The 25,752-nt window shown below is 37.9% G+C and overlaps 1 protein-coding gene and 1 pseudogene across 3 annotated transcripts in view; one reads left to right on the top strand and one right to left on the bottom strand.

Moving 5' to 3' along the window:
• The window catches only part of CRYBG3 (crystallin beta-gamma domain containing 3), a 131,027-nt gene that overhangs the window by 37,435 nt on the left and 67,840 nt on the right, over positions 1–25,752 (top strand). For 2 of the 3 annotated variants that reach the window (XM_058731653.1, XM_058731654.1), the window contains 6 exons: positions 9,006–15,231; positions 16,596–16,640; positions 16,989–17,104; positions 18,066–18,213; positions 23,615–23,751; positions 25,315–25,429. In XM_058731653.1, the coding sequence (XP_058587636.1) occupies positions 9,006–15,231; positions 16,596–16,640; positions 16,989–17,104; positions 18,066–18,213; positions 23,615–23,751; positions 25,315–25,429 (6,787 nt within the window). The remainder of the gene's footprint in view (positions 1–9,005; positions 15,232–16,595; positions 16,641–16,988; positions 17,105–18,065; positions 18,214–23,614; positions 23,752–25,314; positions 25,430–25,752) is intronic. The other variant, XM_058731655.1, reaches the window with a different exon arrangement.
• On the bottom strand, positions 4,678–5,848 carry LOC131512656 (glyceraldehyde-3-phosphate dehydrogenase-like; annotated as a pseudogene).

The raw sequence follows: 25,752 nt of genomic DNA, 5'->3' as shown, positions 1-25,752 counted from the left end.
ACTCAGGAACCATGAGATCATGACCTGAGCCAAAATCAAGAGTCAGATGCTTAGCCAACCCAGGTGCCCCTGTTGTATTGATTTTAGCTTCTATTTGTGAATTATTTGTATCATTTTAAGAGGTCATCTATAATAATATAGTCAGAAATAGATGATAACTTAGAGCTTTTTAGTTCTTTATAGTTTCAGAGTGTCTTCATATACGTACTTTGAGTTAATTCCTCATAGGCAAGCTCCAAAGGTAGGCATAGACCCAACTTACAGTTGTGAGAACTGAGACCCTGATAGACTTGAGTTTGCCCATCAAGATTGATGTGGTAGGGCTTGCCCTACCAAATGTCAGTGTACTGATAAAGCCACATAATTTGAAACAGTGTCATACTAATGTAATACTTACTAAACATTTAAGTGAAACAGAATAGATCATCCAGAAGTAGACCCTTATATATATGTGATTTTAACCCTTGAATGTGATGGCATTTTTACATATTCTTTTTTTTTTTTTTATTATTGTTTTCCATATTATAGAAAGGAACACTTGGGGAAATTGGTTAACAATTTGGAGGGAACAAAATCTAGATACTTATCTCATTGTTACAATAAAATAATTAAAATTCAGTAACAAATGATTTTAAAAAGTACAAAACTAAACTAGCTAAATATGACTTATTCTGTTTTGATGAGAAACCACTTTCTAAGCATGATAGCAATGGAAAGTATCAGGAAAGACCAGTAAACTGCATTACTTTAAAAAAATTTTTTTAATGTTTATTTATTTTTGAGAGAGAGAGACCACAAGCAGAGGAGGGGCAGAGAGGGAGACACAGAATCCAAAGCAGACTTCAGGCTCCGAGCTGTGAGCACAGAGCCCGATGTGGGGCTCGAACCCATGAACCATGAGATCATGACCTGAGCTGAAGTCGGACGTTCAACCAACTGAGCCACCCAGGCACCCCAAGATTACTTTTTTTTTTTAACGTTTATTTTGAGAGCAAGAAGAGCATGTGCACATCCCCCCGCCCCCCCTCCACACACACAAACACACAAGTGGAGGAGGGGCTCTGAGAGAGAAGAAAAGCAAAAATCCCAAGCAGGCTCTGGGCTAGATCAAACTCATGAACTGAGAGGTCATGACTTGAGCTAAAATCAAGAGTCGGCCACTTAACTGACTGAGCCAGCCAAGTGCACCTGGATTACTTTTAATTTTCATACTCCCTATGTCAAACAAAATAAACAGTGATACATTGTATTGGCAAGTGAGAAAATTCAATACAAAAAGATGTCAGAGAATCCTTTAACTGATAAGCATTTTATTAAAAAAATTTTTTTTGTATATATTTATTTTTGAGAGAGAAACAGTGTGAGCAGATCAGGGGCAGAGAGAGAGGGAGAGAGAATCTAGAAAGGCTCCAGACTCTGAGCCATCAGCACAGAGCCCACTGATGCGGGGGCTCAAACCCATGAACCTTGAGATCATGACCTGAGCCCAAGTTGGAAGCTTAACCAACTGAGCTACTCAGGCGCCCCAGAGCTGATCAGCATTTTAGACACTAACTCAATAGGGAAAAAAAAAGTGAAACAATATAAACAAAAGAAATACAAACTGCTAATACATAAGTGGAAAAGGTTTATTCTCACCAGCAATCAAGGAAATGCCAACTAAAATGGAATAACTTTTATAAAATTTTACTAAAATAATAAATGATATACTCTGTATTACTCAAAGTTGATAGAGCTGATGCTCCATATACAGTGATAGGAGTGGAGGCCATATTTTAGAGCAATATGTATCAAGCTTAGAAAGCTTACAGGTTATTTCTAATTATATAAGGAGGTGTTTACTGAAATATTATTTACAGGAACATATCATTGGAAATAAATGTCCAACAGCAGAAAAATGGTTAAATTGGGGTACCTCGGTAATAAAGGATTGTCTAAAGGAGTTCTGTCTAAAATGTGGTTGGACTAGCAGCATCAACATCACCTGGGAATCATTAGAAATGCAAATTATTTGATTCAGACCCACTAAATCAGAATTTCTGGGAGTGGTGCCCAACAGTCTTCTAACAACCTCTCCAGATGACTTTTTGTACCAAAGTAACTTAAAGTGGTAAGGATTTTGAGGCTATTATGTGGAAATTATGTGGAATGGAAAGTTTGTGTTTTTTCTTTTTTTCTTGTTAATCCCCCCTTTGGTTTTGATTAGTCGAGTTTATTTCTTTGGTACTGGACAGTAGAAAATGGAAGAGGTTACCTTGCCTCTTATTTCTTGTTAGTAAAACCCTCCTTATTAATAGAATAATTGCTTAAAGCCCGGGCACCTGGGTGGCTCAGTCAGTTAAGCATCTGACTCTTGATTTTAGTTCGGGTCATGATGTTACGGTTAGTGAGATCAAGCCCCATGTCAGGCTAGGCTCCATGCTGACAGTGCAGAGCCTGCTGGTGAATCTCTCTGTCTTCCTCTCTGTCTCTCTCTGCCCCTCCCCTGCTCACATGTACATGTATTCTCTCTCTCCCAAAAATAACCTTAAAAAAAAAAAAAAAAAAAAAAAGAATTGCTTAAGGCAGTTACCAGAACCACCTCTGCAAAGCTTTTGTCTTGGCTGAGATACAAGCCTCCTCTGGCCCAGCTCCAGAAGTCGTACAAATTATCAGGTATAGAATTGCAGTTTAGTGACTTCCTACTGTCACATGTTAATTTAAGAATTGACAGGGGCACCTGGGTGGCTCAGTCGGTTAAGCCTCCGACTTCGGCTCGGGTCATGTTCTCGCGGTCCGTGAGTTCGAGCCCCGCGTCAGGCTCTGTGCTGACAGCTCAGAGCCTGGAGCCTGTTTCGGATTCTGTGCCTCCCTCTCTCTCAGACCCTCCCCCGTTCATGCTCTGTCTCTCTCTGTCTCAAAAATAAATAAACATTAAAAAAAAATTAAAAAAAAAAAAAAGAATTGACATACCATTTTTGTTAATAGTTTATTTTGACAATATGATTAAGGACTACTTATAACTAATTTTAGATATTTAAATAATATATATGGAAAAATTTACTAATTTTGAGACTGCATTATAAGTATTAAAGTTGTTTTAGTTTTGTGAAATGAATTTACTAAAAGCAAGGATATATTTAATTTTTCATTGCGATCATGAGAATATTCCAAATATAAAATGTTATTTAAAATTAAGAGTTGCTGATGCATAATTAATAAACCTTGTATATAAGAATCTCTGAAGGTAAGAAAGAGAGTGTTATTGAAACCCAAGTTAGAACAGCTGCCTGGGAAGCACACTCTTCACAGGGAAGAAAGTGCTCTGGGTGATAAACAGTTTTTACAGGGTTATATATGTTTTTACATCTTATGAAAGCTCAAAAGTTTATAGACTAGCGTATAAGCAGGAATCACAAGTTTTAAGGTCAAGGAATGCAGGGAATAGGAGCATTGATCAATATTGCAATGACAGATGGTTTTCTGTTAGACAATTCATTTATAAAATCAGTATACAGTGTATGTTTGGTGAGCCATAAATCAGGCTTTTGGTTTAAACAAAGTTAGTGTACAGTCAGGCTGACTTAGACATCTAGAATGGCTCTCCTTCTAGCTCAGGCCTTTGGAGAGTGTTTTCTCTCATGAGAGTCTACACTTCTGAAATCGGTAGGAGATTTCAGTGTCACACAAAATTTCAGTTCTTTTATAACTTCGATTTTTTAATTAACTAAAGGTTTTGCATCATCTTTCTCATGTAAAAATGCCCCTACTTTTTTTTCTCTGTAGGTCTTTTATAATCAGAGTGTACTAAAAAGGGCTAATAGCTTAATTTACACAAGTTTATAAAATAATCTGTGCTGTATAATGCTGTCCATTACTATAATATCAAGCATACTTTTTAAGTCACTATTAATTACAGTTTTCAAAATTTAGGTAAGTTATTAACTATAATTTGAAGTGTGTTCAGAAAAAAATCCTGCTCAAAAGTTATAAATTATTTCATTTCGCTTAATTAAAAATAATAAACAGCTTTGTAATTGTTTTTATGTTGACTATGCCAATTTAATTTTTAATATCCATAAAGCCTTTCATTAAACCTGTTTGGTGACAACTTTTAGATTGTTTTCCATACATTAACTTAGGCCTTCATTGCAGTTTATTAGGAAACTACTTCACTGTTGGGTTGAAATCTTTAAAAAGTTTAAGTTCTATGATTTTTATGTTTTCAACAGATTCATATCCATCATGAAAAAATTTTCTGTCAAAGCTTTATTGTGATTTAAAAAAAATTGCTGGATTCACAGCCTGTCTTTGTACGGAAAAGTTAAAAGCCTTTCCTATTATGAGAGAAGATATTCTTAACTGTAATTTGAAAGGAAATCTATCTTAATGCTGAGAAGATAGCTTAATCATACTTTCTTAAAGTGAGTTAGATACTTTGCTCTAAGGCTGTTATTTTTAGGCTATTATTTAGGATTTCCTTTGAAGAATGACAAATGTCTTTGGTTGACCTTTGAAATATCAGGAATATCAAATATATACAGAAAAGAATATAGCTGTGTTTGGTACCTGGAGGCTTAATAAATCTTTACATGATAGGTAGGTATATCTTGGGCTAAAATGCATAAAACCTTTTCACATTTCCAATATGTACATATGTCTACTTCTTTAAATATTTGAAATGTCTAGGTATGTTACTTTGTTCTTGCTCTCCTTTTTTTTTTTTTTTTTTTTGGTTTGGGCACAGTGTATTTTATTGGTGGTATATGACAAAGTTCGGGGGCCTGGGATGGAAACATCGACGCCAAGGTCATGACAGTCTCTGTAAGTTGGGGCTGAGCTGGGGCAAGGACTCCCTAGCAGCTGAGGGCTTCTCCTCTTGTGCTCTTAATAGAGCTTGTGGTTCAGAGGGCTCTTACTCCTTGAATTGGAGGCCATGTGGACCATAAGATCCACCATTGGTTTCTGTAGCTAAATTCATTGTTGTACCAGGAAATGAGCTTGATAAAGTAGTCATTGAGGTCAATGCCAATCCCAGCATCAAAGATGGAAGGGTGGGGATTACTGTTAAATTTGCAGGAGATAATCTTGCAGTATCTGCTTCACTGTCTTCTTGATATCCTTGTATTTGGCAGCTTTTTCCAGGTGTCAAGTCATATCTGTAACTGACCTATTAGGGATAAGGACACATAACGGCATTCCAATGAGCTTTTCACTTGGCCTCAGGGATGGCCTTGCCCACCACTTTGACAGTGCCAATAGAAGCAGGGATGACGTTCTGGGCAGCCCCTTGGCCATCACACCACAGCTTCACAAAGGGGCTGTCAGTCTGCCAACTGGCACTGATGGCATCAGCTGTGGTCACGAGTCCCTCCACTATGCCAAAGTTGCCATGGATGACCTGGGCCAGAGGGGCCAAGCAGCTGGTGGGGTAGAAGGCATTGCTGACCATCTTGAGGGATTTGTCCTGCTTCTGATGGTTCACACTCCTCATAAACATGAGGGCATCAACAGAAGGGGCAGAGACAATGACCCTCTTGGCTTCATCCTTTGAGTGAACCCCAGCCTTCTCCATGGTGGTAAAGACACTAGTAGACTCCACAACATGTTCAGCACTAGCATCACTCAGTTTGCTGTTGGCAGGATCTCACTCCTGGAAGGTGGAGATGGACTTTGCTGACAAATTTCCCATTCTCAGCCTTGACTGTACCATTGAGTTTGACATGGGTGGAGTCATACCAGAATATGTAGACCATGTAATTGAGGTCAACAAATTGGTGGCAACAGTATCAACTTTGCCAGACTTAAAAAGCAGCCCTTGTGATCAGACACCAGTACAGCCAAATCCATTTACTCCAACCTTCACCATCAAGTCTCAGGGATGCAGCTGGCCCTGTACAAGAAAATGTGGCTGTCTGTCAAATGGAGAGGAGCAGAGAGCCTGTCTTATTTGGTTCTTACTATTGTTAGGATCATTTAACTTTGGTTGTGTAGGATAAGCTGTAGATCCCATGGACAATTTATATAATATGTGTAATTAATACTCCATTTTCTCTGTGCAGCTTATAAAATTTTAATTTTCCATCTTCAGATTTTATTTTTAAAGTTACGTGTTTTTGATATTTCCATTTTCTATTTTATTTACCAGGCAAAAACTTAACAATTAAAGGACAGTTTTATATTCTTATACTATTCAGTTATGGAGACTCAACTGCAACCTGAGAAAGAATGCTGTAGAAAATAGACTACATTGGTGACATGACTAATCTTTTAAAAAGAGGGGGTGTAGCTCATCAGTACCCGACACAACTAATTATAGTACACGAAGCTAGGCTTGAAACTTTGATGTTCAGTGCTTTAAACATGATTATATAGTTGTTTAGTATAAGCAATATATGTTTTAGTTTCAAGCATATAACATTTCCACCAGGTGCTACAGGAGATTATCTGGTTACAAATTTAAACTAGTTCATATAAATCAGTGTAATCATTTTAGTTGAAAGTACCCAGAAAATCCTAAAAAATGGAGAAAATGATTCTCCTCACCCCTGAAAGGACTCCAAAACTACCAAAAGGCATTATTACAGTGAGTTGACATTTAATGGATTTTTTGTATGTGGTTTATAGAAGACCTTTTAGATCAAAAGGTGCATTAGGATTGATGCAGGATAAAATGTCTTGAGGTCTTTTTAGGAGGGAGTTCATAGGAAGAGAATGTCAGTTTACTTAAATTGAATTCTGATTCCTGTATCATTTCATATTTCTTTGGAATCATGTACATTTGTGTATCCATGTCTTCAGAATTATTTTATTGATCTTTTGAAGGAAAAATATTGCAACCTGTTGAGAGTAGATTTTAAATATAAAACATTAAAGCTTTGAAAGAAAAACTGACCAAAAATTTCTTGTCATTTATTCGGGCTTCTCGATCTTCACATGTTGCTCTGAAGGCTCTTGTGTTTTCTGATTAATTAATGTATTTTGATATCCGATTTCACCAATAACGTTACTTTACCTGTATGGTAAAGTACCATGTATTTTTCTCTTCTTGTATGTTTTCACAGGCAATTACCTTATTCGTTTTTGAGTTTGTTTCATAATAAGTCTTTGATCTGGCCTGACACTCATTCTGGAGCTAAAACTACTTTCATAAGGCAAAGCTTTTTCCCTAGTCATCTTGTTTAGCCGCTTTGTAATGGACAGTAAAAACATGCATGTAACCAATACAAGTTTTCACAATAGTGGTGGATTGGATTTCAGAGACCAGCAATTATATAGATTGAAATACATTATTTCAGCTAAAATTCAAGAAATATGTGAGGGGCACAGTTCATAAAAATTTGACCTGTCCGAAGAGGTTTACCATCTGTTTTATCACGTAAATGAGTCTAGTGTTCTTAATGTTACTGCTTTAAAGCAGGGGAGAAAAAGCATTATTTAGATATTGGAATACTGGTGGCTGGATTTCTTATTCATGTGGGTTCTACAATGTTTTGTTAATTATATGTTTAATCTGGAAAAAAAAATAGAACATCAAATATTTCTGCCATACATTTTTAGTGTTAGGATACTAAAATGAGCCTAGAGTTCAGAATTTAAAACACTTTTATATAATCGATAATAGTGAAGGCAGTCTGGAATAAATCACACACTAAGCACTTACTATCATTGCTTTATTTTAGTCATTCATTGCCCAAAGGTTGTAAATATATATCATTTGCCAAATTTTGTGGGGGGCATTTAAAAATGTAAAAATGGTTAAGACACAGTGCCTTCCTTCAAATAGCCACAAGGCAAGTGGGTAAAATGCATTAAGTGCCTAGATCTTTATAATCTGATATGGCAAATGCTGCGCTCAAGGTTCTTTGCACCCACAGATCAGAGGCTAACTGCCCATGTCAGCAGGAAAGGGGCGCTGGGATCTGTTTGTTCTGGAGATGACTTGTGAACTTAGTCTCAGAAGACATTGGAGTTTCTCTCTGGGGCTGGGATTTAAGGGAAGAGAATGGTGTGTGTCCAGGGCTATTAAGCAGTATCAGATAGCATGAGAACTCCCAGTGAAAGATTCTTCAAAGGAAGTTGGATGCTGAGAGTCTCTGGAACTTTATGCTGGGGCTGAGAAGAAGTAGAGAACTTTTACTAGAAGTCTCTTGATTACATTTACCCGAGCAGTTTTATGCTACAGAAATTGAATATTTGAAGAACTTAACATAAGAGCATTTTTAAGGCAATTCTGTCATTGAGTTAACAAATACATGCTGAGTGCTTGATGTGAGTTAGACATCTTACCAGTTGTTTTCCTTTAAAAGTTCTCCCCCTATGTGCTTGAAGTTGCCGTTCAAATTTACATCCAAGAGTAAAGGAAGAGAAGCTTACTGTGGTGCTCTAATATGGTGGACAAATCAGTGACATATCCATGAACTTGTGCCAGTATGAGGCACATAAGGCAGTGTGGTTCCTTCCAAACACTCTTTGAGATTGTAACTAAAACCCAAGCCTTGGACTTGTCAGCCCACTTTCTGTCTGGTAACTACTGTGAGAGAGATGTAGGTAATCAGGTAAGAGGGAATGGTTTTGGAGCACCTGGCTTTCTCAGTCCATTAAGCGTCTGACTTCGGCTCAGGTCATGACCTCACGGTTCGTGAGTTTGAGCTCTGTGCTGACAGCTCAGAGCCTGGAGCCTGCTTCCAATTCTGTGTCTCCTTCTCTCTGTGCTTTTCCCCGGCTCACACTCTGTCTCTGTCTTTCAAAAATGAATAGAAATGTTGGAAAAAAAATCTTTAAAAAGGAATGGTTGTAAGGAGCTCAAACATTCATGTGCCTTGATGTTTATGTGTTCCTTGTCAAATCTTCATTATTTTTAGTAAAGACAGGTTTACCTAAAACATTTTAGGATTTCCTTCTCCAGTTCAATACTTATTAGGAGTAGGAGTATTTGAAAGATATACTTTATCATAACTTCTAGGATTACTGTTAAGTGTTACTAACTATATTTCATGATACTATTGGGCTCTTTCTTTTTACAGACAACTGGATAGTAATCCAGAGAGGCCTTCCGTAACATATGCAACATATCGAGGCCCCAGACAAATTAGGAAATATTTGAAGCACCAGAATGCATTGGAAACTGTGAATCCCTTGGACAGAGAAAATGAAAGTTCTGACTCTAGTACAAGCATCCATATTGGCCCTGGAAGTGACATTGAGGCTAGGATGGTGTCGTCGTTGTCATCAGCTAGTACAGACATATCTGTGAAAGGACATTTGCTCGAAGGCCTGTTAGAAGACTCTGATTGTAGCAAAATAAATGTTAACACAGAAAGCCATCTGACAAACCATTTAGAATTGCCCAATACTGCTGCTTCTACGAATGTTTTAAATAAAAATGATCCTGGGGGACCTGTGAGAAGTAGGTCATCCCCTTCTTCTGTGACTAACTCCAGCTCCACTGCCAGCGAATCTGACTCACGACACCATTTAGGTTGTGCACCAGTTTCTCAGACTGACAGAAATTTGGTATGCTCAGCATTGTTTACAGGAAGTAACAGTAGCAGAGTTCCTTGCAGTCCAGATTTTCAGGGAATAACTACAGCGGAAACTACGATAAAGGAAGACAGCTCAGTGATGAGTGATGGGACATGGGTGCAAAGAGAAGCACGTGTTGAGCATGAGAGCCCTGCTGTTTCTGACTGCTCTTCTAGTAAACCTGATGGGAGTGACACTACCAAACAGGGCAGTGCAGATTTGCTGAGTCCAAATAAGTCAATTATGCATGAAGATCTGCAGTTGCCAGAGAGTAAGTGTTCTGACAAGCAAGCTGTTGATAACTCAGCCAAGCAGGCTGCCAGTCATATCAGCACCACGGCTCTTCAGAGACATGCTGTGACAGACACAGAACCTGTAAATGAAGGAAATAGACTGTCTTCCCAAGACTCACAAAAAAATTTGGCTGCTACAAAAATCAGACAAGAAACAGAAAGCACCTTGGTTAGTGAACCCCCAACTTCAAGTCACGTAAAAGCTCCAGAAGGTAGAATTGAGCCACTACCCAAAGATATTGACCAGTTGTTTGTAACGGAATCCAAAAGGTCCAGTTTTAGGCCACATGGCAAAATGCCTCATGTGGTTAGAATAAATCAAAACAACCCTGCCTCCGGAGAACACATCAGCCAATCAGCAGTTGTAGCGTGCTTAGAAAACAGAATATCCCCTAAGCTGAATTTTGAACCTAACAGAAATCACATTTCAGAATCTCATCTTGACTCTGAGAGTCTTCAACAAACCAAAGTATCACCTGATGTCAGAACACCTCTTATCCTTGACAGTACAAAGTCAGATTTCAGTATTTCATCTCCTACGTTTGTTTCCAGGGTTGGTATGCTGAGCAAGTTAGATACTCCTGTTACAAAGGATGAGTGTTCTGTGCTCACTGAAACTGGGGATGTCAGCATTGTTGGTATTTCCAGTCCGCCTGGTAAATGTCAAGAAGAAAATGTGGCAAATCGTGTTGAGGTAGTAAATGGGAAGGGTACTCCTGCTTGTCTTCATCTGGAGCGTGGATCTGCAACTCTTGAATCCAAGGAAGTTCTTCCGAAAGGTGAAAAATGCCAGGTTGGAGTTGACTCGAGATTGGAGTGTGAAAGCCTCTCTGAGGACAACAGTTCCATTTCACCTCAAGGCCCTGCTAAAGCAGAATTGATGTGTTCAAATGCTAGAGCAAGTAAGAGCACTACAGAGAAGTCCGGTTCTCTTTCCTTGGAAACCAAACCTGACATTGCGGAAATTTTATCAAAGGTGGAAGTTGATGGTCAGAACGGTGTTCCTGTTGAGTTGCATTCTGTAAGAGAAGAAACTGTAGCCATCTCCAAGATCACTGTTTCCCAAACAGAGCCTAGAGATATTTCTCAGGATAAGATTTCTTCTCCATTTGAAGTTACAGATGTGCCAGGAAAGCTTATTTTATCAGAATTAACTTCCCTAGAGGCTGAACAGGACAAAAGTTTTCAATCAATGGATCGTGAGGAGATTAAAGAGAATTGTCAGACTGAGGTATCTCTTCCTGCCTCCAAATATCAAGGTTTTCCGGAAACAGAGGCAAAAGCTTTAGTTTATCCTCCTGCTTTTCCCAAAGGTAATATATCTGAGATTTTACCTCCTGTTCATGACGAAAAAGCTACTAGGCAAATGTCACAGAATTATGAGGCCAATACCTATGTGATTCATCAACCTTCACATATTTTTGGGACTAGAAAGATTTCTGGTTTCTCAGAAATGGCAAAATTCAACTCAACTAGTGCTTCCCCACAATTCCAAGAAGCTGACAGCACACAAGTAAATTCACCTTTTCTGGAATCTGATAAAAGTTTGGGGAAAAATGCTTTTGTATCTGAGAACTCACACTTTCACAATGTTCCTGTGCTGAAATCAGAAAAGAAAGCCTTATCTCACAGAAAAAAAGAGAATACTCATTCCCTAAGTGGTAGTATTGATAGTGTGTCTTCCTCTGGTAGCTCTGAAGAAGTTAGCATGGTTTTAAGTTCACATAGTCACCAAAATAATTCCAGTTCTGTAAAAGTTACCATAGATGCCACACATGAAGGTGCCTCTTTAACTAACCTGCTGCGCCCTAATAGCCCTCATTTGGAATTTGAAATATCTGTCCCAACAGGGGCAGAAGTGACCCCTTTTCAAGAACATTTTGGGACTCCTACTGGGAAGGTGTCTCTCGATTTCCCAACTGCTGCCCAATTTGACAATCCCATGGAAGCAGAGACTGGAGCAGTTGCTGGGGCTCCGACGTCAGTTAACAGCTCAAGCCAGCAGTGTTCTGAAGCCTCTGCTGAGCACACGGAAGCAAGGAGAAGAGTCCATGACCAACTTTTGGACCTCAAAAGTGGTTTAGTTAAAAAGGCTGATACATTGATTGGTGAAATTTTTGTTTCTGTCAGGGAAGAATTAAAATCCACACACATAGTTGATACCTGCCAAGAGCATATAGCCATAGATAGCATAATGAATTCAGGTACTCTGAAAGAAGATGTTCCTGAGAAAAACTCCTCAGAAGTGACACTGGCAGGGATCCAGCTAACAGAGCATTTGGAAGAGCAGGGCATGGAAAACAGGTCAGATGTCCCAGAGGAAGAAAAGGTCTGTGTTTCACTTACAGCTGGTGAGAAGAGTCTCCTTTTTGATTCTGATAGAATGAATTTATCTTGTTTGTTAGAAGATCAAGCTAGGGAATTAGTCAATGAGATTATTTACTCAGCCCAAGAAAATTTGGCAAATGATGCTTTTGAAGATACTGAGGATACCTGGGATTCTGAACTTCAGGCTAATACTTCACAAATTCTCAACAGTGATAGTGTTAAGCCGCATGATACATTAAGGGATTTCTTGGTGTCTGAACAGGCAGTAAATCAAAGCACATGTGAAATTAATGAAAATAAAATATTAGGTAGGTTCTTCTCTGTAAGTAACTTAGTTAAGGACGCAGAGTCAATTAAAGGAAGAGAAATTGTTCTCTACCAAGAATCCCCACTTTCTGGAAGTAGAGCTGGACAGGCTGATAGGATAAATTTGTGGGAATCAGATGCTGTTTTACTAGCTGAAGATACACCCCATAAAGGGTTACATGATAAGGTAAAAACACATTTATTTTTCAAAGAGGACTCTAAAGATAAAGTGGAAATAGCGTGTATGGATAATCACAAAACAGGGACAGAGGATACAAGAACTCTTGTATTAAATTTCAAATGGCCTCCATTTGCAAATGATGACATCCATGTACCTGGGACATCCAAGAACAGTTTTTCTGATAGTCTTGTGTGTATATCTGAAAAAGGCTTGCCAGGACAGAGTAATAAAAACACACTCTTTACAATGTCAGAAGTAGGGAAAGTACACAAGAAAGATATGGAAGTAAATATAAGAAAAATGGAGCTTAGATCTCCCATGTTAGAATTGGAAAAAACAAAGAAAAAGGATGCTGAATTGAATATTACGAAATATGAGGCAGCCCCTCCTATGTTAGAAATGGGAAGAGCACATAAAAAGGATGCCAAATTAAATGTGATAGAAACTGAGCCAACAGCTGACATTTTTAAAGTGGGAGAAGTACACCAAGTGGATGCTGAGAGGTATATTGAAAAAACTGAGGGATTACCTGCCATTTTAGGAATGAAAAAAGCTTATAAAATGAGGGATATCGAAGGAAATCTTGGCAAAACTGACATGATGCCTATTATTTCAGAAGTGAAAAATACCTACCAAAAAGATGCTGAGGTAATTACTGGAAAGACTGAAGTGATGCCTGCCACATTAGAAATGGAAAATATTTACCAAAAGGATGCTGAAGGGGATATTGCAAAGACCGAGGTGATACCTGTTGCATTAGAATTACAAAATATTTACCAAAAGCATGCTGAAGGTGATGTTGGCAAGACCGGGATGACCTCAGTTATGTCAGAAATGGAAAATGTCTACCAAAAAGACTTTGAGGGGGTTACCGAAAAGGCTGAAGTGATCCCTGCCACATTAGAAATGGAAGATATTTACCCAGAGGATGGTGAAGAGGATATCACAGAGACTGAGGTGATACCTGTTACATTAGAAATGGAAAATATTTACCTAAGTGATGCTGATCTGGACAAAACTGAGGTTATGCCCATTATGTTAGAAGTGGTAAATGTCTACGAAAAAGATGCTGAGGGCATCACTGAAAAGACTGGAAGACCTTTGTTGGAAATATCTTACCAGAAGGATGCTGGAGAGGGTATTAGGAAAACTGAAATGGTACCTTTAGTGTTAGAAGTGAAAGAAGCACACAAGAAGGCAGTCCCTGCCTTCTTAGAAGTGGAAAGGGCATGTAAGACAGAGGATACAGAGGCAGTTGGAATGAGTGTGTCTATGCCCTCTCCAAGAGAAATGGAAAGACTGTCTCCAGAAGATTCTGATGAGGCTCTCAGGAAACACAGAGTATTATCTACAGTGGTAAATGTTAAGAAAACCTATGGAACAAGTCTGGAATTGCCTATTACACAAGCAGAGGCTGTGCCTCCCATATTTGAAGCCGAAAAAACATCCCAAGAGCCTGGTGGAGAGAGTGTTGGAGAAATAGAGAAAGGACCCCCTGAGAGAAAGGAAGGCTTGATAGTGTGTGACAACAGACTTGCCTCATATTTCAGGGGATATGAATCACCTACATTAAGCAAGGATTATGAAGGCTACCCAGCTTTAGCAGTGCCGGATTTTCAACCCAAGGATACCATGGGAAAGCTAGACAAAAGAACATCTGTTACTGCAGTAGATAACCAAATAAGAGATGATAATTATAGTGATGAAAAAGAAGAATCTAATTTAGCCTTCATGTCTCAGGATGAACAAGAAAATTCTTCCTTTACTATATTATATGACAAACCCCTTCAAGATGAGGACAGGTGTGCTACCCCAGAAGTAAGAACACACACTCTGCTGTTTCCTGATACATCTACTGACAGCATGCCTGTAGTCACATGCGAGAGGTCTGAGAGCAGAACTGACCTTGTCCATCATTTTGAAAAGGACACTAAATTAGGTGAGACATTTGATAGTGATAGTTCAGAATCATTCTTATCAGTGGAGGCCAAAAGGTACAAAATTTATCCCTTAGCTTTGTCTCCCATTTATGAGGATGACAGCTCTCAGGAGGACATTCTGTCCAGCGAGGTCTCACCTGGTCACCATGGCTCCACAAAATCAAGAGAGAATGCAAACCAGCCCTCTTCTGTTTTATCCCTTCTCCAGTCGGTATCAGAGCGTTTAAAGATGAATTTTGATGAAGACAGACAGGGGATAGAGGCAGAGGAGGAGGAGGAGGAGGAGAAGGAGGGGGAGGAACCATTACATAAAGGAAGCCTGAGACCTAGGAGGAAGGAAACCATTACTTTGAAGCTGCCAGACCCTTCCATCACGTTTTATCCTGATGATGACCAGGAAAGGACTGGAATCTCTAAGAATTCATACGTAATGTCAAATGAACCTACTACCTCTGATCTGCAAGTTGGTCTGTGGCCAGAAAAGGCTTCATTTCTACAAAAATCTGACCTTACTTCTAAACTACATTCTTCTTTAAAGAGTGCTTATCATCAGTATTTGCATACTTCCAAAACTCACTCCTCAGACAAAGGAGCCAGATTTGGTGGACTTTTTCAGGAACCAGTGTCAAAATATTTCCGTGCTCAGGACATCTCAGGCAGATTAAGCCCATTCACAGAGGTAAGTTATTTTGATTATTAACAAATGAAGTAGTGCTTTGGGTCATGAAATGACCTAAAAACTTACGAAGAAAATCAGTGATTTGAGGTTGTGTAAAGATGGTTTTAAAAATATATCAGAAGTTACTTTATTCTTTATTTGAAGTGTATCATAATCCCTGTATTTTAGCCGGACTGTTAAAGTGAGAAAATGAAAGTGCTTAGGCAGAATTTAAAAGGCATAAGAGAAGCAAGTTATTTCCCCCTTCTTTGCTAATATTTAGTTTTCAAGTGAAATTAAGTGACAGCATTCTGAATTTCTCAAGGTACTATATATGGGGAAATTGTTACATTCCATTGAGCTTATGTGTCTCAGTAAAATATTTCATAATATTCTAAAATATTTTCAGTAATCACTTGGCAGTATCCTGTCAGTACTTGCTCATATTGTTCATACAAAGCAGGGCCACAAACAGCCTAATTGAAAGAAAAAAAGCTGAAAACATTATAGCTGTTAATGGTCTTGAAATTCAGTTTTATGGGTTTTTTTGCCTTAGAAATATTTAAACATTTAATGTAGAATATTCACTTAACATGGGACTTCCTTTCTGGCATTCCCAAGATCATGGAACTTTCTCTACGATTCCCAAGACCCATGTCTTCACCATGAATAGCCACAGTAGCAAATAGTTATATTAGAATACCAACCAGTAGCTTGCAAGGCAAAGTCTTTTTAAAAGAAAGGATAAGATTTGAAGAAATGTTTCTTTAATGATCCCCCATCACCTACCAAGTCAAGTGAAACATCTTCACTATATTACAGCACACCCAAGTCCTGTTTGTCCAACCTTATCTCCACGTGCTCTGGTTATACACCCAGTGTTTCCTACCACCTTGCCTCGGAAAATATGTTCTCCATGGAATTCTTTTATCAACTCCCTGACCCCAACCTGCCACATTTTTTCCCTTATTAAAATCCTGTGTTTTCAAGGTCTTCTCCATATCACTTCCTCCAACAAGCCTTTTGGGGGCCTCCCCGTGCCATCACCTCACCTCTATGCTGGTGTCATTCCCCTAGATGCCCATAAGTTGGCATTTTGTTTGTATTTTACCCATGAGTTTAACCTAGTCCTTCACAGAACAGTCACATGAGTGTGGTCATCTGCTCCTTCCTTCCAGGTATAAGCTCCTTGAGGGCACAAACAACACATTATTTACCCTTATATTTGCCCTTGTATCTCTTGTAGTACCTAGAGGTACACTTTGCATATAATGGTCCCTAAGTAAATATGTGATGAATTGGATTTGTGACTGCTAAGAAAGTGAGTTATAGATCTTTCTGTTGATGTTTCTTAAGGCTTACTTCTTCCACATTTACTCTTTCAGAATGTTGACAAACAAATTCTGAGGTGTAACCCGAGACCTGGGAAGGTAAGCATAAGTTTCTTATTAACTAAGGTAAAATATGAAAAGTAAAGTTACGTTAGGGATGCCTGGCTGGCTCAGTCGGTTGGGCATGCGACTCAGGGTCATGAGTTCAAGCCTCACATTGGGCACAGAGCTTACTTTAAAAACAAAAAAAAAGGTTACTTTCAGATTTGGGGAGTTTAAAGTAAATACTTTTCACTGACTTTAAAGGGGATTATTTTACTCAAAGATTTAGCATCTATAGTAATCATCTTTTATATGTTTAGGATATTTTCTACATTCTAGGACATTTTGGAATTTTAAATGCATTCTTAACAATTAGTTTTTGTGCCTGCTTTCTGTATATTGCAGATGGTTATCTATGATCTCCATGGAAGTAAATACAAGCAGGAGATCTACTGTAATATTCCCGATGCTACATCATGGTCCTTTCCGAATGGGATACTGATAAAAGTTGTAAGGGGCTGGTAAGAAATCTCTTAAAATTTGGTAGCATTTTCCCCCCAACTAAGTGTGTTTTCTTACTCTTTATGCTTTTTGTATTTTTTATTAAAGTCACATTCCCTTTCCTCTGGTTTTTGACAGAATATTTTGAAACATAATTAGTGTCTTATAATTTAATAGTTCTTTTTATGTACTGTGCCAGAAAATACTGGCTGTTTTTAGTGCTTAAAGCCAATGGGCCATAAGTAGCAAGACCTAATATATATATTATATGCAATTAATACCATTCTGAAACTACATTAGTAGCAGGATGGATTTGGCAAGTTGAGTTGAAGGCATCAGCTAAATGAAGCATAGCTTTGAAAGCGAGTTCACAAGTTGTGGGATGCTAAGGAATGTGAAGGCCACATACTTAAAGTCATTTGTCTAGCTGACATGGTCAAGAAGTGAAGGATTCTTTGTGTGGTGTAAAAATGAGGGGAAACCTCATTTGTTATGGACCATTTCCCTTGCATATGCTGCAGCCAAAATTTCTTTGTCCAGTCTCAGTTACCCACTGGTCAGTACTCATGAAGTAAGTGGTATGGTATAGTGTTGTCTTCATGCAATAAAATGGGACACCTGTGCTCCCATTTTATTCAAGAATTGGAATTGTTAAGCTATTGTTTTTGATAGAAATATATAGCTTTGTTTATATACCATCTAGAAAGTATACGTGCATTTATGCATACATAAATATAGGCGTAGATTATGTTTGGGAATATTTCCAAGTTGTGTGCACTTTTATTCTTATGCCTATGTCTATACTTAAATTAGCATATGTCATTGTTTCAAAAATAGGTTTATATACCAATTGTGGAAAATAGCTCAGGTTTTGAAGGTTAAGTAGGTACAATAGTCTGTGGACTTACTAAGTATCATGTGTTTTATGCCTCATTTCTTAGAAAATTAATTATAACCAATCATGCTTTTATATTTGTTCAGCTGGATTTTATATGAGAAGCCACATTTCCAGGGTCAGAAATGTGTGTTGGAAGAAGGAGAAAAGGTGTTAAATCGTGACTGGATCCTTCAGAACAGAAAACATCCACCAAGAGACTTTGTATTGGGTTCTATCAAACGTGTCTTAAAGGTGACACAACCTTTTGTTTTGTTTTGTTTTTCCTGTTTTTTTATTTTCTTTTGTCAAGTAGTAAAGCTGTACGTTGGTCTAGCGATGTTTAAAAGCGGTTGCTAATATCCGTGCTAATTTTACCAGTCTTCATTATATTGATGATAATCTTTTGAATTTATGCATATAAAGTGTTACAGTGAGTGATAATTGAAAATGTTGCCTGTAATCTGGCCCATAAAATGAATTGGTGCATGATACATATATGTATGTGTGTATGTATATGTGCATACATATATATATATATATATTTTTTCTTTTTAATGTTTATTTTTGAGAGACAGGGAGAGAGAGAGAGAGCAAGCGAGAGAGCGCGAGCTAGGGAGGGGAAGAGAGAGAGAGAGACACACACAGAATCCAAAGCAGGTTCTAGGCTGTGAACTGTCAGTACAGAGCCCGATGCAGAGCTCAAATTCAAGAGCCATGAGATAATGACCTGAACTGATGTTGGACGCTTAACCGACTGGGCAACCCAGGTGCCCCCATACATATATTTTTAATAGTAGTAGGAATACATCATCCAGGCATCTTTAGCAAAAGAGCCGAAATTTCCAAATATCTTTTTTTTTTAGTATAGATCTCTACCCTTGAGTGTAGGAGTGTGTGTGTGAGTGTGTGCATATGAGTGTTTAGGAAATCAGAGAAGGAAGGGTAGAGAAAGGAAGGTAAGGTGTGTTCCTCTTTTATTTTCTGTTTAGAAAATACTATTTAATACTCACATGAGGAAGGTCTCCCAGTATAATAAAACATTTTGTGTTGGTGTAGAGGAGAGGCGAATTAGTTAGTGGTTAGGACAGATCTCAGATAAGGACAGATTTATTTCTCCAGGGCATTCTTAAGAGTTCCTTCAGCATTAAAATAGTGCATGATTTATTACAATCATATGACAGTCATGAATATATATATATATTTTTTCAAGTTACGGAGATTTTGTTTATATGCTTAAAAATGTAAATTCATGTGGATCCTATAATAGTGATTTGGGTCAATGTTATTAAACTCTTGATAGCTGCAAATAGCATACAGAGGAAGGAAACATAGCTTCCAGGAAAAAGTCTCCATGAAAGGGGTATCTGCAAAAATTTTGTGAATTAATACTTCCTGGAAAACTGCAAACAAGCCTGTATCTTCACAAATACGTGTTTTGCTTTTGGATCCGATACTGTGATGAACACGGGAAATGGAAATACAAGTGAAATATGATCTCATGCTTGAGATTGCTGGAAGTCTAGGGGAGGGACATATGACTCACGTAAGCATATGAATTGAGAACGCTCTGCAGGGCCCTCAGGATGCACAAAGAAGAGGTACTCCCCTGGAGGAGGTGGCACCTGATTGGAATCCTGAGAGAGTAAAGCAGTGGGCGGGTGGAGATGTGAGGAAGTTCTTGGCAGAGCCACTTGTGTTAAATAAGGATGTGAATGTTGGTACCACAAGGAGATTGACGGCTGCAGCATCGAGGGTGTTTGTTTGCATTGAAAGCCTTAACTGCAAGCAGGTCAGCTCAGCAAGTGGCATCTGAGTGCTCACTTAATTAGCTAACTCACTAGAAATTGATTGAAATGAATAGTGTGTAGGTATAATCTTCTAAGATTTAAATACCTTCAGGTGTGTGTGTGTGTGTGTGAGAGAGAGAGAGAGAGAGAGAGAATGTCAGGCATCGTGCCAAGCCTAGTGGAGAAAAAAAGGTAAGTTGTTGAAAACAGCAGCCTTCTCACCACAAAACCACAATAAAATCAAAAAACTCAGTTCTGTTGAATATGGATATATAAATGTGTATTTGCACATCCACCATTTGCTTAGATTATATTAAGAGAAAGAGTAAGTGATGCTTGCATTTCTTCCTTCTTCCAGTGCTTGGAGTGCTTGGAGCCTTTTTTTTAAATTTTATTTTTAATGTTTATTGATTTTTGAGAGAGAGAGAGACAGAGTGCAAGCAGAAGAGGGGCAGAGAGAGAGGGAGACACAGAATCTGAAGCAGACTCTAGGTTTCGAGCTGTCAGCACAGAGCCTGACAAGGGACGTGAACCCACGAACCTCGAGACCATGACCTGAGCCAAAGTCAGACGCTCAACTGACCAAGACACCCAGGAGCTCCTGGAGTCATGTTTTAAATTGCAGTGTTAGTGCACTCATGTCTTGAACAGACTAGCACCTTTCAATGAGGAAGGAAAATAAAACTATTGAGCATCGAATGGAAAAGGCATTAGCATTGTTCTAAATATTTTACAAAATAAGAATCAGGCATCAAACTGCTTCCTTTCTCCAACCTTGTCAAAATTTTGCCTATTGATAGCTTCATTGTCATGGTGATTGTTACCATTCCAGATTAACCTAGGCTTAAGCCTAGTACTAACTTTATCTTATTTCGTTCTCTTTTATTTGCTCTAATCTGAGTAGTCAAAACTTGTGTTCTTTAAGGATAATACTTTATGATGTCTTCACTTCGCTATGAATAGATGCAAAGGACACCGTCAGTTATCAACAGGTGTAGGTTCTGCTCAAAGTCATCTTTGCTCCCAGAAATAATTAGGAGTGAGGTAGCATTGCAAATATTAGAAATTAATATTGCAAATTACTATTTACTGTGCATTTAATATTTTTTTAAAGGAATAACATTTTTCTTGGTCAGAAGTTACTTTGGTTTTGTCCTCACTAATTTACTGAGAAGAGAGAGATCGGATGTTAGGTCAGGTACTGATGGTATTTTATGTGAGGTGGAGTCAGATTTTCTTATTGTTTTTGTTAACTGTAATCCATTCCTACCCTATTTCTCTCCTATAGTTTTGTCTCCATTCCTACAGAATGATTTAATAGTCTAAGCTTGCAAATTTCATCAAAAGTATATCATGAGTAGAAAAGTTGGGGCGGGGGGGAAGCCATACAAACTTTACTAAGAGTAAACTGTTCATTGTCACTAGATTACTAGAAAGTACCCTTCAGTTGTTAGTGTTACTGCCTCCATCCATCAAGAATTATGCAAGTCTTGCAAGAGACATTATTTCTGTGAGAATAGCCCCCATAAAGAAGGTGAAACTTAACTATTGAAATCTTTTTCATTTAACTAGAGAAAAACCTGGTCCTCTGGCAAAGAGAGTTGAGAACGTAAGCGTTCTTTTTGTTTATTTTCCATTTTTTAGTCATCATCACACTTTTTCCATTATGCTGTTTCCTTCTTTGTTGTGGTGGACTCAAGTGCCTTGTAGCTTTTTCCCTTTTAAAGTACACCACCCAAGCATTGTTTGTATAACACAATGCAGAGGAAACTTATTTGTGTGAGACACTTAGTTATGTATTCTGTTACTGTACCTTCTGTCCCTAGGGGAACATTAATAGGGCAGCATTTCAAATAATGTTAATAGAACTCTATTATTAATAGCAAACAAAAACTTTGAAGATTGACAGGTGACTGTTGTGGACATTTCTGGCCATTTTTTGAAATGAAATTTGTGGTGTGCCTGGGTGGCTCAGTCAGTTGAGTATCCAACTCTTGATTTCACCCCAGATCATGATCCCAGGGCCATGGAATCAAGCCCTGCATTGGGCTCCACACTGAGTGAAGGCCTCCTCATGGCTTTGTTATGCTTCTGAGAAGGAAGGCTTAAAGACTTTTGGCACTCTCCCTCTCCCCCGCTTCCCTTCTGCCCCTTTCCCCTGCTCACTCTCTCCCTCTCAAAAAAAAAAAAAAAAAAAAAAAAAGTAAAATGAAATTTCAAATAATACTTTTATACTTCAAAGGATATTTTAGGTTATGCTTCTTTGTTGCATTTCAGAACTAGCTTTCTGAAAATAAGATGTGTTAATGTACTTGTGCATATTGATAAGAACGATTAATAATAAAATTCAGTTTGCAGAAAGGTTAAAAAATCAGAAAATTGGAGTTAAAAATTGCAAAACTAATTATAATAAAAAATAGAATTATTCAGCCTGATAAATATCACCCCTGTTACTCATTTACCTGTTTCATTAAAGCATAATCACTTGAATTTCACAATGTCCTAGGTGAGAATTTTGCTACTGAAATTTTGAATTGTATAATTAAGCACTCATGATTACTGAGTTAGTGTGTTCAGACAGAAGCACATCTTTAATTTCAGAGGAGGGAAAAATAATTGTAGTTTTCATTCCCAAAGAAAAGATGAGGTCTTTTTTGACTTACAACCTGACGATTAGATGATGTTCATAAGTAAGAATACAGAAAATTTCCTGTTTAGTTGCCTTGGGGAAAACATTTATAAAACTTAGACCATATGAAAAAGAGAGTGGGATTAGCATGGATACCAGTATGACTGAAGAGTTGTATGGAGTTTCTTTGGGTCACTTGGTTGGTGCCGTGTTGTAGGAAGGCAAATACATGTAAATTTGATGTGCTTGGGTCTTGAGCCAAGGAGTGTCATGAGGAAAGCGGTGTTCTAACAAGCCTAGCTGTATATAATGTGGTTCATACCTGACTGGTGGAATAGGCCCATAATTGATGTCTTGGCCTTGATAAAAGTCCTTGACAGTGGGAATAGATAAGAGATATACGTAAGGGAAATTTTAAAGGAAGGTTTGACAGGAGATGGTGGCAGTGAGTATGTGATGGAGTGTAGGGTCAAATTTTATAATGCCTTTCTTCTTCAAACCAACTTGTACTAAAGAAAATAAATAGAATCCCACAAGTAGGAAAACAGACTTCCTTTACCCTCACTTCTAATTCCTACTTTTGTCAATGTAAATTAGATAACACACTGAGAGAGTACTGTGCCTCTCTGTTATTTATTTTTTATATCCCCCATGAGATCAGCTTTTACTTAACTCCCTTCCTCCTCATGGCTTTGTTATGCTTCTGAGAAGGAAGGCTTAAAGACTTCTGGCACTCACATAGTTTGGTAACTAAACACTGATTGCTTAATAGAACAAGACTTTTAAAAACTACATAGGGCGTCCGACTCTTGGTTTTGGCTCTGGTCAATATCCCATGGTTCGTGAGTTCGAGCCCCACATTGGGCTTCATGCTGACAATATGGAGTCTGCTTGGGATTCTCTCTCTCCCTTTCTCCCTGCCCCTTCCTTGTTTGCTTTCTGTCTCTCTCAAAATAAGTAAATAAACTTAAAAACTATGAAAAAAAAATAAAAACCAAGCCAAAAAAAAAAGTAATACTTTCTCAATTAATTTTTATAATTTTCATGTCATTAATGTAACTTCTTAGAATAATTCATTTTTAAAACTGGTAAAATGAAACAGTATTTCCTTTGTGCTGTTTTTGAGAAGAAATTCAACTGAACAATGAGAATAATTGTAATTGCATGTCCAGGGTATTGAGAATGCTGGATTGTGTGTGTCTCCAGATGATTTCAAAGCCTTTTTTTTTTTTTTCAGGATTGCAGCATTCCAGAGATAGAACTTTGCCCACAGTCTGACCCAGAGTATTGTCCTATCCATATACAGCGAGCTGTCCCCAATTTGGAAGAGCTGAATATCCCTAAATCTGTGTCCCTCACTGTGAAGTCAGGAGTGTATGTATCAGTTTCTTTTTATTACAGTGATTGATGGCCACCAAAGTTAACTTTTTATTTCATGTTTTAGTAGGTGACATACATTTCTGTGAAGTTTTAGTTTATGCTCCTGGATACTCAAGAAAGACTATTGTGGGGATTTGAACAGATTTTGTCTTCCTTTAGATCCAGTTAAGTCTTTGATGTAGAACTCCTAGGAACAGATGGAGATTCTCAGACATAGTTCTTGATAGATTCATCCATCATCTTTTCACCCACCAAATTTTGAGATTGAGAAATAAAAACATGTCCCTGACCTAAAAATCTGGAGTTTGAACTATTTCAAGAGTGTCTCAGTGCCAATAGTTATTGAGTGCCTCCACAGGGCTGGACCCATGGTGCTTTTTTGTTTATTACTATTCCTGCAAGGCAGGTGGAGATACTCATTTTATAAATGAGGAAATTATATTATTTGTCTCAGGCTACCAGCTGGTGGGCATGGGTCTGATGCCAAACCTTTCTGATTCTGAAGGTATCTTTCAGACTGTCGGTGCTACTTTGAGCCTGAATTTATTTATTTGTTTTTAAATTTTTTTAGTGTTTTTATTTATTTTGAGAGAGAGACAAAGTGAGAGTGGGGTAGGGGCAGAGAGAGAGGGAGACACATAATCTGAAGCAGGCTCTAGACTCTGAGGCTGTCAGCACAGAGCCTGATGTGGGGCTTGAACCCACAAACCGTGACCTGAACCGAAGTTGGATGCGTAATTGGCTGAGCCACCCAGGCACACCAAACCCTGAGTTTAGTTTCCAGATGAGCTCATAGTTTCCAGATGAGTTCGAATGACAATCCTGTGATACCAATTCAACACAGGTTCCTTTTCTGTCTTTCACTCTTTTCATCTGCTCTGATGATGGTTGATGTACAAGTTGGGGGTCACTGTAGGACATCTTTCTTCATCTCTCCCAACCGTAGATTAAAACTCTTGGGCAGACCCAGTAATTGAGCCTGTCCATGAGATGTCTGTACCTATCAAGTTTAGGCAGAAGGTAGTGGGTCTTTTGGGAATCTCATGTCAAATGCTGTTCCTGAGGCAGCCAAATGAACTGATTATTGATTCTAAAAATGTGGGTCAAAGATGTAAAATGCCTTAAATGAAAAAAAAAAAATGTAAAATGCCTTGTAGAATCCCACCTCTGGTTGCCCCACTTTAAAAAAAGAAAACAGTAGAATGTTTTGTTTTTTTTTTTCCAATTCTGCTTGAATCAAAGGTGTCACACCTTTTAAATATTGGAAAATTCTAAGAAAAGTAATGCTTACTGCTTGGAAAACATATAATAAATAGACTTATAAGACAGTGTTTGAATGTTGAGTACTTAATAACACATTAATTCTTGTTATATGCTCTCTAGTGAACTCATTTCGAATATGTTTTACTGGTTGTAATTTTGCCACAAAGGTTTTTTTGTTTTGGGTTTTTGCCTTTTTTTTTTTGTTTTTTTTTTTTTTTGATAGGCCTTTTTACTTTTAATTCTTACAAGACAATAGTATCCCTATTATACTTTAACCATTCATTTCTTATTTAGTTGGCTTGCCTACCCAGATATTAATTTTAAGGGACAAGCTACAGTTTTGGAGGAAGACCATGGACTCTTTGAGATTTCTGCAACAGAAATTAAATCATTGCATCCACTTCAGATGGTAAGCAAATTAAAAAGAAGCATTTTTCCAAAATGCCCATGAGCCCAAAGTTAAATAGCTATGGTGATTGCTCATGCATCTCTATCTTGAGAAATGAGTATGTATACTACTGAATCAACAACCTATATGTTATTTTTCTGTTTCTTTTTATTATAGAGAATATCTGTGTGAAAACATTTTAATGCTTTCTAGAAGACAAATGTCTGAATTTACTTTGTGTTAAGTTTATTACAGTGCATGCCATTTCCTTATAAGTACCATTGTACAAAAATTTTGAATAAAGTTCTGAATTTTTTTTGATGCTTATTAGAAAATCACTTACA

This window comes from Neofelis nebulosa, chromosome 5 (assembly GCF_028018385.1).
Source record: "Neofelis nebulosa isolate mNeoNeb1 chromosome 5, mNeoNeb1.pri, whole genome shotgun sequence".
Lineage (NCBI taxonomy): Eukaryota > Metazoa > Chordata > Mammalia > Carnivora > Felidae > Neofelis > Neofelis nebulosa.
The sequence above is the reverse complement of the archived record's forward strand: the minus strand, read 5'-3'. Positions and strand labels throughout refer to the sequence as shown.